The 17,505-nt window shown below is 38.4% G+C and overlaps 1 protein-coding gene and 1 pseudogene across 1 annotated transcript; one reads left to right on the top strand and one right to left on the bottom strand.

Moving 5' to 3' along the window:
- Nucleotides 1-667: 667 nt before the first annotated feature.
- Nucleotides 668-762, bottom strand: LOC111826302 (annotated as a pseudogene).
- Nucleotides 763-4,117: 3,355 nt separating this feature from the next.
- On the top strand, nt 4,118-16,656 carry CCNJ (cyclin J). Its single transcript, XM_006089995.3, has 4 exons — nt 4,118-4,324; nt 12,440-12,739; nt 12,827-12,986; nt 13,609-16,656. The coding sequence occupies exons 1-4, from the start codon at nt 4,258-4,260 to the stop codon at nt 14,018-14,020; spliced, it is 939 nt and encodes a 312-aa protein (XP_006090057.1). The 5' UTR covers nt 4,118-4,257; the 3' UTR covers nt 14,021-16,656.
- Nucleotides 16,657-17,505: the final 849 nt, after the last annotated feature.

Raw genomic sequence — 17,505 nt, 5'->3', positions numbered from 1 at the left:
GAGTGAGCGGGGTCTCTCTGGCAGGTGGGGTCCCTTGGCCTGGCCTGCCGGGATCAGGCCGAAACCGGCTCTCCAACATCCCTCAAAGGGTCCCGGAGTGCAAGAGGGCACTCTGCAAAGTTGCTGTCATACAGGGTGTGGATTGCAAACGCAAGTATGCAATAAACCAGATTTGGGGCCAACAGTGCCCCAGCAACAACATAAACCATGGACGAAGGTGGAATCGTGCGGCCCTGCAAGGAATCAGGCTCCCTCCTCTCTGTTTTTGGGGTGCGTCACCTGAGAACTGCCGCTGCCAAGTCACTGCAGCTCAGCAGCTCCTGCGTTGAGCATCTTCCCCCTGGTGGTCAGTGCGCGTCATAGCAACTGGTCAGATGGGCAGAGGGACACAGCATATTAGCCTTTTATACATATAGATATTTTCTAATGTCAAACCAACCTTGCCTTCCTGGGATGTGCTACAATTAATGATACATTCTTTGCATATACTACTAAATTACCTTTGATAATTGTTTTATTTTCTATTTTTAATTAAATTTATTGGGGTGACATTTTTAAATAAGATTATATATGTTTCAAATGTGCAATTCTATGACACATCATCTGTATATTGCATTGTGTGCCCACCACCCAAAGTCAAATCTTCTTTTGTCACTATATATTACACAAAAATATGGGATGCTTCATGTATTTGCATGTCATCCTTGCTAATCTTCTCTGTATTATTCCATGCTAATCTTTTCTATATCATCTCAATTTTAGTATATGTGCTGCTGCTGAAGTAAGCACACATTGAATAATTTATCTAAATTTTTATATCTTATTAAGTTAGATAATGTAACTTCCATTTTTGCGGGGGTTTTTTCTTTATTTTTTCCATTTTTGTGTATGTGTTTGTTTTTTATTGATATTAGAAAGAGGAAGGGAGAGAGAGAAAAAGAAATATCAACTTGCTATTTCACCTTTTTATGCACTCATCATGCTATTCCACCTTTTTATGCACTATTGGTTGCTTCTTGTATGTGCCCTGACTTGAGATTGAACCTACAGACTTGGTGCATTGAGATGATGCTCAAATCCAGCTAGGGTGTTTGCTTATTGTTGTGAAATGTGTATAACAAAATTTACCATTTAAACCATTTTTATGTGAACAGTTTAGTGACATTAGATACATATGGCTACCATAACCAACATCCATCTTCAGAACTTTTTCATCTTCCCAAACTGAAATACCCATTAAACAATAACTCCCCATTTTTCTTGTCCTCCAGTACCTAGTAACCACAATTCTACCTTCTGCCTGTATGACCGTGAACATTCTAGGTACCACATACAAGTGGAATTATACAATCTTTGTCCTTTTTTGTCTGGCTTATTTCACTTAGTATGCTGTCTTGAAGGTTCATCTGTACTGTACCATATATTAGAATTTCATTTCTTTTTAAGGCTGAATTAATCCATTGTATGTATATACCTAATTTTTGTTGTTTTTATTTTGTTTATTCTGATTTAAGAGAGAGATGAAGGGAGAGAGAGAAAACATCAATTTGTTGTTCCACTTATTTATGCATTCATTGATTGATTCTTATATGTGCCCTGACCAGGGATCAAAACCACAACGTTGGTGCATCGGGATGATGCTCTAACTGAGCTACCCAGCCAGGGCCCACATTTTGTTTATTCATTCCTTAGTTGTTGGACACTTGGGTTGTTTGTTTCCACCTTTTGGCTATTGTGAATAATGTTGCTGTGAACATGAATGCACAACTATCTGAGTCCCTACTTTAAAATTTTTTTGGTATATACCTAAAAGTGGAATTGCTGGATCATATGGTAATTCTACATTAAATTTTTTGGGGAATTGTAATACTGTTATTTACAGTGGCTACACAGTTTTGATTCCCACTATACTCCAGGGTTCTAATTTCTCCACATTCTTGCCAATGTTTATTTTCTGGTTTTTGTGGATTTTTTGTTTTTTTGTTTTACAATAGCAATTCTGATGGGTTTGAGTGGTATCTCATATTGGTTTTTATATGCATTTTCCTAAGTATTTGTGACATTGAGCATTTTTACTTATTTTTGTTAATCCTCACTCGAGGATATTTTTCCCGTTGATTTTTATTTTATTTATTTCTTTAAGCAAAGGTGGAAATTTATTGAAGAACAGGTACAGGCTCCCATGTGGGAAAGGGGAAATAATTTCACAGCACAGACTCCCACGTGGGGCGGGGGAAAGAGTCCCCCCTCCATTGATTTTTAGAGTGGAAGGGAAAGGGAGAAACAGAGAGGGAAACATCGATGTGAGAGAGACACATGCTGAGCATCTTTATATGTGCCTATTGGCCATTTGTACATCATCTTTGGAGAAATGTTTATTTAGGTCCTTTGCTCACTTTTTAATTGAGTTGTTTGTTTTTTGTTGTTGAATTGAGTTGTACATATAAAAGGAGTTATTTATATAATCTGGATATTAACCCCTTATCAGATATATGATTTGCAAATATTTTCTCCCATTCTGTGGGTTGCCTTTTCACTTTGTTGATAGTGTCCTTTAATGCACAAAAGTTTTTAATTTTGATGAAGTGTAATTTATCTTTTTTTCCTGTGCTTTTGGGGTCATACCCATGTTATTTCTATAATGATACCTATTAGGTTTAGTATTGGTATTATGCTCATCTATACCAATAAAAACCTATGTGGTTGTCACACCATCACATCGTCACACCGTGATGCTCTCATGCTGTAACCCATCACCAGGAGACTGCGTGCACAGTGTACGCACGTGCGGTTGAGCAGGACTGTGTGAGCTGTGAGGTGCACGCGTGTGGGCGGGAACTTGACCAGGAGGTGCATCAGGGGAGTGGATGGCGGCTGCTGCTGCACAGGGCTGGCGCAAGGCTCAGGCAAGCCACCAATGGCAGCTGCTGCTGCCCAGGGCTGGCCCGAGGCTCAGGCAAGCTGCAGATGATGGCTGCTGCTGCGAGGGCCTGAGGCTCAGGCAACCGAGGGCCAGGCCAAGGCTTGTGCAAGCCACAGTGGCTGCGAGGGCCAAGGCTCAAGGCAGCCTTGCAGCCAGCAGTGGCAGCAGCAGAGGTGTGATGGGGGCGTTACCTTTCCCTGATTGCTGGCTCGCCTCCCACATAGGGAGGCCAGAGGCAGCAGCAGCAAAGGGGTGATGGGGGTGGTGCCTTTCCCTGATTGGCTGGTTTTCTCCTGCAGAGGGAGGCCAGACTGCTGCTTAGGCCCGCTCCCCATAGGGAGCGGGCCTAAGCTGTCAGTAGGACATCCCCTGAGGACTCCCAAACTGTGAGAGGGGGCAGGCTTGGCTGAGGGATCCCTACCCCCCCCATCCCCACCCCCCCACCCCCCATGCATGAATTTTCATGCACTGGGCCTCTAGTCTCATAAAATAAACTTAGAACCTTACCATCTTTCTCTGTGTTCTAGAAATACTTTAATAGAATAGAATTTCTCTAATTTTTAAAAAACAAGTTCGTTTAATTCTGAGATTGAACAGTGATAATGGGGAAAATTTTAGGTGTATGAGAGGATGATAGCAAAGGAGAGATCATAAAACTGCTGAAAGGGAAACATAATTAGAAGAGACTAGTGGATGAATACTAGTCTCTACCTTCCACATCCCTGCAAGTATAACACGTACTAGGATTATGTCCATTTATCTGTTGCCTTCTAACCAAAAGCTTTGAGCTTCTTGGAGGGAATGTGTATGTGTGGTATCGTTAGGTTTTGGGTAAGGATGTTTTTCTGAAAACAGCTGGTAGGGAAAATAAGGTTCCCTTATTAAAAATTTTGCTTAAGTACATCTATTTTGTAATCCAAGAAACACCTAAAATTGGTCATGTCAGGCGTGATTAAGGATAAGGAGAAAAGTTTGGTTTAAATTTTAAATGACATTCCTTATTCTTCCACTCAACTTTTGCCGGGGTCCAGCCCCAGCGGGCCAGGGGTTTTCATTTTTGTGTTTCATTCAAGAAAAGTGTGCTTTAGGCACTTGTAACACTAATATATTAGGGGGAAAAGTGATCTTTTCATTGTGGGAACATTTCTGCTACTGGCTATTTTAACTAAATGTTGTTCCTTTTGATTTAGGAGCTGAAGTTACCCTCCTATAAAGGCCAGTCCCCTCAACTAAGTCTCAGAAGGTATTTTGCTGACTTGATTGCCATTGTGAGCAATCGCTTCACACTCTGCCCTTCTGCCCGACATCTTGCTGTCTATTTGCTGGACCTATTTATGGATCGGTATGACATCTCTATCCAGCAGCTTCATTTAGTTGCACTTTCCTGTCTGCTTCTGGCAAGTAAGTATGAATCTGATCTACATGATTGGAAATTTCTATTGTTTATAAAAATGAAATAAATTTATGTAAAATATCAGTAAATATCAGAACTCAGTAAAATATCACCAAATTCTATTTATTCAGGTTTATGACTATCAGAAAGTTTGGTGTTGAAAGTTCTCCTTGGGACAATGATTCTTAGACATTAAAATGTGGCTCTAGAGTCTTTTAAAAACATATGTGCCTAAGCCATACATCCTGCAGATTCTGAAATAAATGTCTAGGCCACTCCAGAATCAACATCATGAGGCCTAGGTATTTAACTTTTTGAAAAGTTCCAAAGATGATTCTGGTGTCTTTCCACTTGAGAACCATTGTCTTAAAGCAGTAGTTTTCATCCAGGAGTAATTGTGCCCCACAGGGGATTCTTGGCAATGTGTGGAAATGGTTTTGGTTGTCATCACAACCTGAAAAGATGCTACTAACATCCAGTGGGTAGAGGTGGGGCAGTACCCCAAAATAGAATCATCTGGCCCAAAATGTCAATAGAGCTGAGACTGAGAAACTGTCTAAAAGATACCATACTCTTCTATTGTTAGAATACCTTCTTCTGATTGTATAATGAGTAGCTTAAAGAACTGAAGGTTCACATACAGTTGCTATACATGTGGACATCTTTGCTTATGTCATAGGCACAACTATGTGGTAGGTAGGCGACAAAGTGGAATCTGATATAGCCATGCTTGTTACCCAAGGCAAAATGTGCTGTTGGGCTTTTTGGTACCTCTTTCTCTTAACATCTTCCTGTAACTCATTTCATTGTTTGTTAGTACCCCAACTGAAGAGAAAGAGGATGAGTAAAGGAATTGAAATGGAGTTTTTCTTCTATTAGTAATGTGAGAAGATTGTACTAGATATGGGAGTTGAATCCATTATGTAGTTTATATATTATTTATGTAATTATACTAGAAATCTAAGCCCCACTTCAAAATAGTATTTAGAAATACCTGCTGCCTTTATCTTTAACCCCAACTTGAGGGTTTGGGGTCTATTGTGGCTGCTCTCTAAAGAGCATTTCCCATACTGCGTTCTTTCTAAAACATCTTTGTGCTTTTACTGCAAATAAACTTAAAAGCAAATGCAGGCCTCTGTGGTATTATTTCTGGTACTAATTTTTTCTCATGCTTTCTTTACCTACCCTAATTCTTCCTTTGAGCTGATGACCTTAACTACTTATTTAGTCTCCTTGGAGGTCTTTTTATAAGTTATTTCAAATCCTTTGTGGACCAAGTTGAATGTAAATAAATACAGCCCTAGTGAAGACTTCCCACTGCCTGTTGATTAAGGAAGAAACTCGTTAATGTAATATTTTGAACCTTTCATCTGAACCCAGCCACCTTTCAAGTCCCATCTTCCAACCCTATTCCCATGTACTTTGAGCTAAATTCTACCAGAATACTATCTACTTCCTGAAAAATCTACATTTATCCTTTAATCTATTTACATGCTACTCCTCACCCAGAAAGCCAGAGAAGTAATGCTTGTATATTTATAATTAACCTTTAATTTAACCTTTAAGGTTTCATAAGCAATCATGTATACAATTTTGTATGTGTTTCATCACTGGCTGTGAAGCCTTTTGTGGTTTAATAGTTTGCATAGAATTGGAAAAACCCATACTTGGCATATCACATATGTGAGAGTCTACAAATGGAATGGTTTCTTGTTATGCTACTAATGTTAGTAATAATTATTAGGGGCTCAGTTTATAGTAGAGACACGCTGGAAATCACATATGCAAGTTATGTTATTTTTAAAATTTGGGATCATTAATGAAAAATAAATTTTTGCCTGCTAGCCTTTAATACTATCAAGCCCCGCCTTCTCTATGCCTGTAGTTCTTAAAGTGCTGTGTGGGCCAAGTGGGAGACTCCTCTTGGTGGACTGTGAAATTATGTATGATGCATAGTCAGTTTATAGACTAATTTATATTTGTGACTAAACTTTACTTACTGGTAACTTAATGAATTAGGGATTATGAAAGTTGGTATTCATAAACAACAGTTTAGTACCAAAGTTTACTGAGAATACTAGTTGAATGATCTAGTAAGAATTCTGGCCACCATGCAATGCTTGGGATTGGTTCCAAGTTCCTGCAATTTTCACAATTTGGGAAAAGGATACTTTATTTGTGCACCATCTTAGATTGGTTGGAATGGAGTTTTCAAATTGTTCCTGTTTTTAAATTGTCTATTACTGTTAGTTTAAAGTGTCATGATCAATTTATTTTATTTAATATTGATTTACATGGTAATATGTAGTTGCTTTTTGCTTATTTTCGAGGAGCTAGGCTTTAGGATTTATATTTGCTGTGGTTCAAATATGAATTGTTTATCACCTATTACTGAAAGAGTTGGTTACCTCCTTCCTTTATTCTATTAATACCTCCTAACCCTTCTTTCCCTAAGAGAGAAAAATTGGTTTTATATTATTATTCTCCGCTGGAGAGTGAGATAGGTATCCCCCAGAGTCTCATCCCCTCCCAAGTAGGCAATGCTCAAAAGAGTTCAAGCTGTCAGTTCTATACAAGGAAGCAAAGAAGCTGGCTCTTAGAAGCTACCTGCAATCTCTTCTCACTCCAGTCTGTAACTTTACTACAACAGAAGTGCTTAGGATGCTTATAAACTAGTAGCCTGTTTTCAGTACCTGATATGCTTTATATTTGTGGAGTTCATTCTAGTGTTTCCTACATTCTTACACTCTTATCTTCTTACATTTGGATACTAATTGCAGCTCTCCAGGTAATTATCATAAACTTTATTCAAATAACTAGGGGCCCAGTACATGAATTCATGCACCTTGAAAGGAACTGTGGGCTGCGAGGCTGCAGTGGGCACAGGGGCAGGTCTCAGCCCATCCTCTGTGCTCCGCCCAGCCCTTCCCACCACAGCTCCCCCCCACCACTACCACCCCCTTCCCCTGTCTGCCAGCAGCCCCGTTCCTGCTGCTGCTGCTCATACACACTGATGGTGCCGGCCCCTCTCGCACCCGCTGACGGCACCGAGCGATTGGGGCCGGCGCTGGGTGCTGGCAGTGAGTGCGAGTGGGGCCAGCGCCGGCAGCGGGTGCAAGCGGGACCAGCGTCAGCAGCAGGTGCGAGCACCCAGCGGGACCATGGCGCGCGGGAGCAAAGAATTTCAGAAACCACCCGTTGACAGCAACCGGCACCCTGCCTTGGTCTGGCGCCCCCACTCACCTCCACCATCCCGCCACAGCTGATGTCCGCCATGTTCTGCGCTCTGTCGCCTGCTGCCCACCATGTTCTGCACGTGTCCCCTGGTGGTCAGTGCATGCCATAGTGACCAGTTGTTCGGTTGTTCCACTGTTTGGTCTATTTGCATATTAGGGTTTTATATATATAGATGATTGAATTCTGTATGTTACCCTCCCCCTGCTTTGGGATGGGCAGCCTGTTGTATAAAAGTGAAGAACAGTTTACAGATGACAGTTGGATTCTAGTTATCAAATAGGTTGGGAGGCAGTCAGTAGTTTGGTCAAAGATGGAGCACAGCTTATAAATCCTAGGTACTAATGCATATCTAGGTACCAGAGTGTTTGTACTATTAGAGGTAGGAAGAAAGGTCCTACAGATTATCTGTTTAGAGTGTGTTGTGTAGTGTTGTAGACCAGGGATTATAGTGATGGATTGTCTGCATTTTAATCTCTTGTCAGCAATATGAATTTCAGCAATCTTTTTGAAAATATACATATATTTTTATTGATTTCAGAGAGGAAGAAAGAGGGAGAAAGAGAGATAGAAACATGAACGATGAAAGAGAATCATCAATCGGCTGCCTTCCACACACCCCTCACTGGGGATTGAGCCCATAACCTGGGCTTGTGCCCTGACCTGGAATCAAATCGCAACCTCCTGGTTCACGGATCAACAGAATTTCAGCAACCCTTGAGTCTCAGATTATCTATCTGTAAAATAAAAATAGTTACTTATAAAGTTGTCTTGATAATCAAGTGGGGTAATATGTTTAAAAACAGGTAGGAATTTTTTTTTTAAGTAGGTAGGAAATTGAAACATAAAAGTTAGCATCACAGCCCTGGCCAGATGGTTCATTTGGTTGAAGTATTGTCCCATACACCAAAGGGTTGCTGGTTCAATTCCCAGTTGGGGCACATACCTAGATTGCAGGTTCATTCCCTGGTCAGGGTCTGTACAGGAGGTGGCCAATCGATGTTTCTCTCTCACATTGATGTTTCTCTCTCACTTACTCTCTCTAAAAAGCAAGAAAAGCATATCCTATGGTGATAACTAAAAAAACAAAAATGTTATTATCTCATTGATTACTCTTCCATAAACTGTTTTATAATCCCTATGGTTCTGGCTCATTCCAGAAAAGACCGATTTATCCTAAGAAATTCTCAAATTTTAACTCTTTGACATGTATATCCTGGCTTTCCTTGGCTTCTGTGATGAGCATTGACTCGGCCAGGAGGCTTTTGATAATTTACTCAAGATCTTGGGTAACTAAGAAGTTATCTTGGACTCGAGATGAAGCCAAAAGTGAGAGTATAGGCTTTTAGTAGTAAAAATTTGTGACAAGTGCTTGCTTCTCCTTGTTCATCAATACTAGGTTGACAGAGCTTTTTACTTTACTATCTGATAGGTGAAAAATGGTATCTAACAGTTGATTTGATTTACATCTTAATTTTTAATGAGAATAGAGCCTCTTTTTCCTATGAATTATCTCTTCCTGTTATTTATTCATTGTTCTGTAGTCTTACAAATTTGTGAAAATTCTTAGTATATATTGGTGACTTTTTTCCCTAGTTCATAATAAAAGAACACAATATAGGTTGGAAGAGCTCACGGTGACATCAGATCCTTGCCCTACTACCACATACTTGCCATTCACTGCTGGCTTTGAAAATATGCTCGTATCCAGGACTGACTTGAACAATTCCTATAAAGGAAAGACAACCTGATATTTGTTTCTTTGTCCTTTAATTCTTTATTTTCTGGGAAGCAGACATGAATTTCCTGTGCCCTTATTTCCTGTTTGGGGCCTTTATCAATATAATCACATGGCTTCTGGTATTTCCTTTCAATTGAAGAAACTGAGCTTTGTGGGCTTTGTGGATAAGTACATTTAAAATATCCAAACACATAACATTCAGCACAACAAAAACTATGGCTATGAATGCAGGTACTCATTGTTGCTGTCACACACTTTGAAATCCTTTAATACCCCTGTATCTGAGTATTTATATCCCTATATATAATTAAAAAGTTAAAAAACACTTAAACCTGAATTAAAATCCAAAGTATGGTTATTTATGCATATGCAGTTTATTTTTAACATTGTGAATCAAGATACAAAGGCTTTCACACTTGTAATAGCCAAGTACTTTATAAATATAGAAAGCCCATAGATGTTTAATAATATAGAAGTCTGTCTATTCTGGTAGTTGTTGTCCCCATATAACCCAGTGCAGTCCTTTGGTCTAGCAGTGCAGGTTTGGGAATTTAAACGTATATTTTTCTTTTAGCTTCCGTTTTCAGTTTGGCTCAATTTACTTAGATGAATTGGCCAACCTCACTATCTTAGTTTCTTAAGCTGTGAATTTGGTCATACACAATGTTGTTTTCAATGTTGAAAGTTTCAAGTGGATAATGTGAAACATTTTTGATCCTTGACTTAAACACTGAATTATGGTATATTAATTTCTTCAAAGGAACTTCAAGCATGATATAAGTAAACTCATTAATTTTTACAATATTCCTTTGAGGTATACTGCCAATGTTGTTGCTGCTGCACAAATGGCAGGGCACTTTGAAAGCCTTAGTGATTCATCCAGAAGGACTGAACTAAGTTCATAGGTCATTCTACTCTGAAGAATCCACTCTGTTATTCTGAGAACAGTGGGTTCCTCTCCTATATTGCTATGCAGTGATGATGCTAGATGACTATGTCATAAAGACCATTTTTAGTGCTTTGAGGTGTACTGAGTATATGCTATTGGGAAAACTTGTGAGATTCACCTCTATGTGATTTGAATTGGGAAGGAGTATCTAAATTTATGAAAAGTTTGAATTATGTAAAAATATTTTTTATTAACTCCTACCTGCAACAATATTTAGTTGAGTAGTTTAGATCTAAAGTTCAATTTTTCTGGAGCAGAAGAGGAATTAAATGCTTCTTTAGGCTGTCTTCTTTTTTTTTTTTTTTTTTTTTGAAGAATGACCCTGTTTCCTAAGCTGGGGTTTGCTTTCAGCTCACCACTGGAATGCACCAGCCAATAGGCTGTCTTCTTTAAGTTATCTTACAATCTCTTGCCATAGGAGACAAAAGCTTCTACCCTAGTTCCCCCTCCCTAAGCAAAGAGCAAGGTAGTCAGCAGTACTTCTTCCCTAGCCCTAAGGCAGGCTGACTTGAACAAACCCCTCTGGCTCCAATACACTAAGCATCTGGACTGAGTGGCCCTGTCCACTACCATTTGTTGTAACAACTTCAATGTGTGGTATAAACCCATCTCTTGTGGAAGGGAAACTCATCTAGTTTCTACTGCTTTGGCAGTCATTCTGGCTCTTAAAAACATGTTTTTAAATGGATAAAATAAAATTGTAATGTTTCCTAGGAAACCAAATATATTGGAAAAGTTATAATAGTAGAACAAAAATTTTTATGTAATATGTAACATTCTAATAGCTATCATTTTGAACAAGTATAAGTGTAAAGCTATTGTGAAAAATCTATAATTGTAATATAATATGACTGTTTTTTTTTTGGTTTTTTTTTTAATTTTTCGCTAAAAGTATTACAAAGGGTATTACATAAGTGTCCTTCCCCCCCCCCCCCACCCTTGACAAGCCCCTGCCCTCCCTTACCCCCCAGTGTCTTATGTCCATTAGTTATGGTTATATGAATGCATACAAGTCCTTCGGTTGATCTCTTACTCTCCTCCCTCCTGTCCCCCAACCCTCCCTGGCCTTCCCACTTAATATGACTGTTTTAAACCTTATTGTAAAATAGAACATAATACTAGTTGGTAGAAGGTTTTAGTTATAATTTCTCTTCTCCTATGGACCACCATGGAACAAAGAAACTTGAAGACAACTCTTTTAATCTATTGGTGCATCTGGAAAATCATAACAGTACTTGATAGTTTGAATTTTCTCCAGCCATGGGCTCTAGAAATACCTAAAATGAATGATATATATTAAAACACTTGCTTGGAAATTAAAGTGTAAGAGGGAATGTATTCTGTAAAAAAAAAAAAAAATTATTCTGGGGCTGGAAAGGGAATTTACCTTGTACATAAGGATGAGTATTTCCTGGAAGAAAAAAAAAGTGAATGCCTTTAAATAATGAAGTTTTGTCATCAGATCGTTTTTACTCCTATTCTGCTTTGAGTAAAGGGATAAAAAAGTGTATATAAAGTGTCCCCCAACCCCTTCTTTTTGGTAAAAGACTTAACTAGGTTTTTGTTTTGAATTCAGAAGAAGAGGGGTAGGGTGGTTGTTGTTGTTGTTGTTGTTGTTGTTGTGTGTGTGTGTGTGTGTGTGTGTGTGTGTGTGTGTTTAATTGTGGACTGAGAATGCTTGTGTTATGTATTCATCCAGCCTCCCCCGCCCCCTCACTTATCTCTGGTATTGAGATTGTTTTGAAAATATGCTGAGATAACAACACTTGAAACTTATCTACTTTTGACTTGCGATAACTCTATGACATTAAGTCCTTTAAACTTTCTTCTGTTCAAATAAAAGAATTCTCTTCCATCAACTACCCAAAGAAATTGCCTGAAAAAATTCAGCTGATGAGATTTCAGAGAATTATTTTTTCCATTGGCACTCATGTGACTTTTTTTCGTTACACAATAGGACTTAGATCAAAATGTTTACATGTTCAAGTTTTTTTAGTGGAGGGTGAAGGGATGGGGACAGAGGCACTGGGAGAGAAAACATGCAAATATGACAACCACAGAGTTCTGGCACAAGGTAGGGGAAAGAATGTCTTTGGATCTAAATCTTTGCAATAAAAGGCAGCAAATTCTATTTACTTGACTAGACCTATAATGATCATTGCCTAATATTTTCTCGATTTTTCCCCTTTTTCTTATAAGGTAAATTTGAAGAAAAAGAAGATAGTGTGCCTAAGCTAGAGCAGCTCAACAGCCTGGGTTGTATGACTAATATGAATCTAGTATTGACAAAACAAAATTTGCTACATATGGAACTATTATTATTAGAAACTTTTCAGTGGAACCTCTGCCTTCCAACAGCTGCCCATTTCATCGAGTATTATCTCTCTGAAGCAGTACACGAAACAGATCTTCATGATGGCTGGCCAATGATTTGCCTGGAAAAAACTAAACTCTACATGGCCAAGTATGCAGATTACTTCCTAGAAGTATCTTTGCAAGGTGAGTGATTGTGGATGCCAGTAAGTGACTTGTGAGCTTGTGACTTGTGTATTCTGTTGCTTAAGTTCATTTTTGATGTCTCCACAGATTATGCCTTTCTAAATTATGCACCTTCTTTAGTAGCTGCTGCATGTGTGGCTTCTTCAAGGATTATACTTCGTCTTTCTCCAACGTGGCCTACAAGACTTCATCGTCTTACTGCTTACTCCTGGGATTTCTTAGTGCAGTGCATTGAACGGCTATTGATGTAAGCCTCTCTGTTCTTTTGTTTGCAATTTCTCATAAATATTTTTCTTCATGTATAAGGGGCCTTAAAAGCAACTTTTCAAATGCATGGAGCTTTTAGGGTATTTGCTCTGATAGCTTTTGCTGCCATGAACAAGCTGTTGTAAGAGTGATACTTGGTGGAAAGGGACCCCCTTTTGGCTGTTATCCAGGTCGATGCCATTGCTAGTATGATTCTGAGTACATGATAAGGAAAGAAGCTGCTCTGGTGCAAGCCCATGATTATGAGATCAGTCCAGGCAAATCTTGCCTTGCTCTTCATTACCACATCTTTGAATCATTGAGCCCCAGGATGTCACCAAAGTAGGGGTTACAATTAAGTGCTTATTGTAGATATATCTCCCAAGCTAGACATAACCTTTAAAGCTACCAGCAGCCGGTTCCCTAGGTTTGTACTAAGGGAAGGAGCTCTTAGAAGGATAAATGAGATCTCACTGTTGTTGAAATTGTGGTTACAGTGACAGCTTTCTAGGTATAGTGGTGCTGTCTGTGGAGTCAGCTGTGGAGGAGTTGGGGGTGGTGCATGACTTTCTACAAATTCTTCTCAAATAACATTAGCAGTTTCCTTTCAATCCATGTTGTAGTGCTCATGATAATGATGTGAAAGAAGCAAACAAACAAAGAGGACAAGCAGTACCTCAGCCAGCACAACTAAGTGTGTTCCAGACAACCTCCCAGCCCTCGCGGTCAGTTCACTTTCAACAACCTCAGTATCTCCATCAGACGCATCAGACCTCACTGCAGTATCGCCATCCTGTATCAGAGCAACCAAGCTGTCAGCAGATTGTATCTACTACACACACCTCATCTTACACACTACAGACATGTCCTGCTGGGTTCCAGACTAGTGTTCAGGGCCTTGGGCATGTGCAGACTGGTGTTGGGATGTCACTGGCAATACCAGTGGAAGTTAAGCCCTGTCTAAATGTTTCTTATAACCGGAGTTATCAGCTAAATGAACATTTCCCTTGCATTACTCCATGTTTTGAAAGGTGATTTTGTGTGATGGTAATGGTAACACCTGATCCAGACTGTTTTGTGACTTGAAGCTGTGGGCCAGCTTTTTGTAAACTTCTCTAAAGGGATTCAAATTGCATCAGAACTCTTCAAATAGCAGCACCAGGAAGACTGAATATTCCTTTGAATGCACCATGAATACTGGGAGGACTAAGCACACACTTTAACAGTATGTATGTCAAATTCTGTTAAATAGCTACATGACAAAAGTTTTAAGCCCCTGCTGATGGTCCAAGTATTTCAAAAATATTCAATACAACAAAATTTGAACAGTTTCTATCCATTTTGCTGTTTTGAGAGTTGACCTGTGGTGGGCTCTGCGCCTAATGTTGGCTTATATTGTCAGAGATTAATAGTTGTCTGTGTACTTGCCAAACAGTCTTTTTATGAAGGAAAGTTACAGTATTAATTTTTGAAGAGGTCCTTTTTTTTTTATTCTGCAGTTTTGAGTTATATTCTTGTTCTACAAGTGATTTTTTGACTTAAGTTTAAACTCATGAATTGCCATACCGATCTGTACAGTAAAAATAAATGTTTTAGATGATTCTATATAACTTCCTATCACAAGAGAGTATAGGTACCTGGATTTATGTACTAAAATTAAGGATGAAGTAGATCTCTTAAAATCATGGCCATAAATTGTTGGTTTTTTTCCCTAAGTGACCAACCTCAAATCTTTAGAATTAAAACACATTTATCTCAGGGAATTTGTACTACTTGGAAACACTTAACTGTAATGCAACATGTTTTGGGAATGTTATAGTATGAGCTACCTTTATAACATAGGTTAAAATACTCCTGCTAGGATGTATTTTCAAATGAGAACATAATTGTAGCTTAGAATGAATGAAATGGTGGTTTCTATCCTTCATAATACATATATAGATTTTGCATTTCTCAGTGCAATGATTTATACTCAGATTTGATTTTACTCTAAAGAAGTTTTTTCAAGGGAAGGCATAACTGTAAAATGTCAATACTAGAATAAAGTTTTGTAGGTTTCTTTTTAAGTGAATGTGGCCAGGGTAGTTCTCAGGTTGTGCTAGAGCAGCACTTTGTTACATGGAAGACAGGTTTTATAAGCAATCTTTGTGTCCAGCTAGTCAGTATAAGCAGGCAAGAGTGTTGATTACTAAACTTCAGTAGCCATTTTCAATAGATTGGCCCCAGAAACTGCCCTGGGACTTTTCACTATACTGGTAATGAGTGAAAACAGCAATAATAAGTCATTACAGCAAGGGCAATTTGAGGGTAATGAGTTTGAAGGGAGTAAACATAAAAAGAAAAATCATTGTAATAACTGAAACTATATACATTGTGCTCTTATCTGTGGGAGAAGAGAGATTTGGTGGAGGGAAGCTTTCTGATTTAAAAATTAGTAAGGTTTGTCTTTTTGTGGTTTTTTTTTGTTTTTTTTAAGATAGCACTTGAATAGAAGGGAAACTGCATGGCAGGTAGGCGACCGCCACAATATGCATTGAAGACAAACTTATAAAGATGTGGGTATGCAGCAGGAGTCTCAGTAAACAAGCCAAATGGCTTCTGTTAGGAAGGGAAGGGACTCAAAAACTGATCCAGATGGCTCCAGTGGATAAGTGTGGGTAGGTGGCTTCTGCCAGTGTGAATTCTTAGAGAATGTCCTTTCCTTAAAACAGAGGTAACTTTTATAATTAGAGTACATAGGGCATGATGTGGATTTATTAGTCTGGTAGATAAAAATAAAAAATTAAAAACCACTCAGGTAAGAACACTTACATGGCAGTTTTCAAGCATGAAAATTGTTTTCTGAAAGTATCATCATTTTTCCTCTTTATAGAAGGCTGCTAATTGAATTTTGGTAGTTCTTACCTCAAGAGAACTTGAATTATTTGGGGGAAAGTGGGTTCATTAGAATATATCTTTCGTATTCACATTCAGAACCCAGCAACCTGGAGTCCAATTTTCAGTGTTTTAACTACCTCAGTAATACTATGAATGTAAGATACTGGGATAGAGATCCCAACTTGAAACAACAACTGGTGCCTATCATAATTTAATGTATTGTCAAATGCTTTTATTGATTGGTTTAAATGTCATTCTTGTTATAGAATATGCCTTTTTAAAAAGCTTATAATAACCCACTCCCAGTTTATATTTAAAAAAGCTAAAGAACACTGGATTACTTTGGGGGCGGGGGTAGAATAAAATAATTGGTTATTATTGCTGCATACCCAGGGTAGGGTGGGATGGGGTTGTTGGAGAACCAGAACTATTTTTAAAACATTAGATTTCAGTATGAATTCAAGTCACAACTGCTAGCTTTGGGAGGTGTGGGTGGGGGGAGTTATGTGGGTTTCGTTTTGTTTAACTTATTGATTAGTCAGTCTTTAAAGTAGGTCTTCTTTTTTTTTTTATATTACTGGACCATCATTAAATGTGTACTGTGAAGAGATTAATGATGTGTATAAAGGGCTTTACCAAAGTCCACTAAATAAACACTACTCAAATACAGACTGCAAACCAAATGTATGTTATAACATTAATGCAAATGGCAAGTATGGTGCTAAAGTCTACACCAGTGGAGTTAGATGAGTGCTATGCACTTAATTTTAAAATAAAACTAGTTTTCAATAAAATGGTTTTGGTGTTTTGTTTTTTAAATGTAAATTTGATGTATACTTGCATCTTCATTGAACCATGTCATATAAGTCAGACTTGAAATCACGATTATACTTGCTAAGAGGCATCTAGATGTAGAATATAACTGTAGTGGTGGGAAGCATTTGTCCATTCATTATGTTTTCCACACCGAGCATCAAAGCTCACAAAAGTATATTGAACGCAGTTTTGGGGCTTTTGAGCTTCCAGTTAGTTGTATGTTAGCAGTGTCTAATTAAACAATGCAAGCTTCAGAAAATTGAAATCTAATTCAAAGAAAATAGTCAAGAGTGTGAGAGGGAACAGGGTCAACAGTGAGTGATAATGGTCTGTTCACCTAAGTTTAAGTATTATTTGCTAGTAATTCAACTTAAAACTTATATATAATTTGTTCTGAAGAGTAAAATTTTAACAGGTTTATGTGTGTGGGTTAGGAATTCACACTCCTAGAAAGCATTTTTTAAATTAGTCTTATGTATTGTCAGTTACTCTGGCACAGTGGCAGGGTTTAGCCACAGCCCTTAAGAGAATCAGTACACAAAGATCTTTGAGGCTGAATTTAAGAAACAGAGCAATAAGCATTTCAAATCAGGACAGGTAGCTTTGCTTTGAGGTGATTCTGAATCCCATGTGACATGTTTTTAATCATCAACAACTGTCCTTCTCAAGTTCATGATAAAAGATTTACCTCCCTAGCCATAAGCAGCTTATATTTAGCTTGATATGACTAGCACACTTGAAACTATTGGAATTGTATAGTCTAGAACTCAGTTTAATATTATCTTGATTTCAGGATCACTAGCTTACAAAGTGGTAGTATCATTTTG

Source organism: Myotis lucifugus, unplaced genomic scaffold, assembly GCF_000147115.1.
Source record: "Myotis lucifugus unplaced genomic scaffold, Myoluc2.0 scaffold_66, whole genome shotgun sequence".
NCBI lineage: Eukaryota > Metazoa > Chordata > Mammalia > Chiroptera > Vespertilionidae > Myotis > Myotis lucifugus.
Note: the sequence above shows the minus strand (reverse complement) of the source record. Positions and strands in the feature narration are given on the sequence as shown.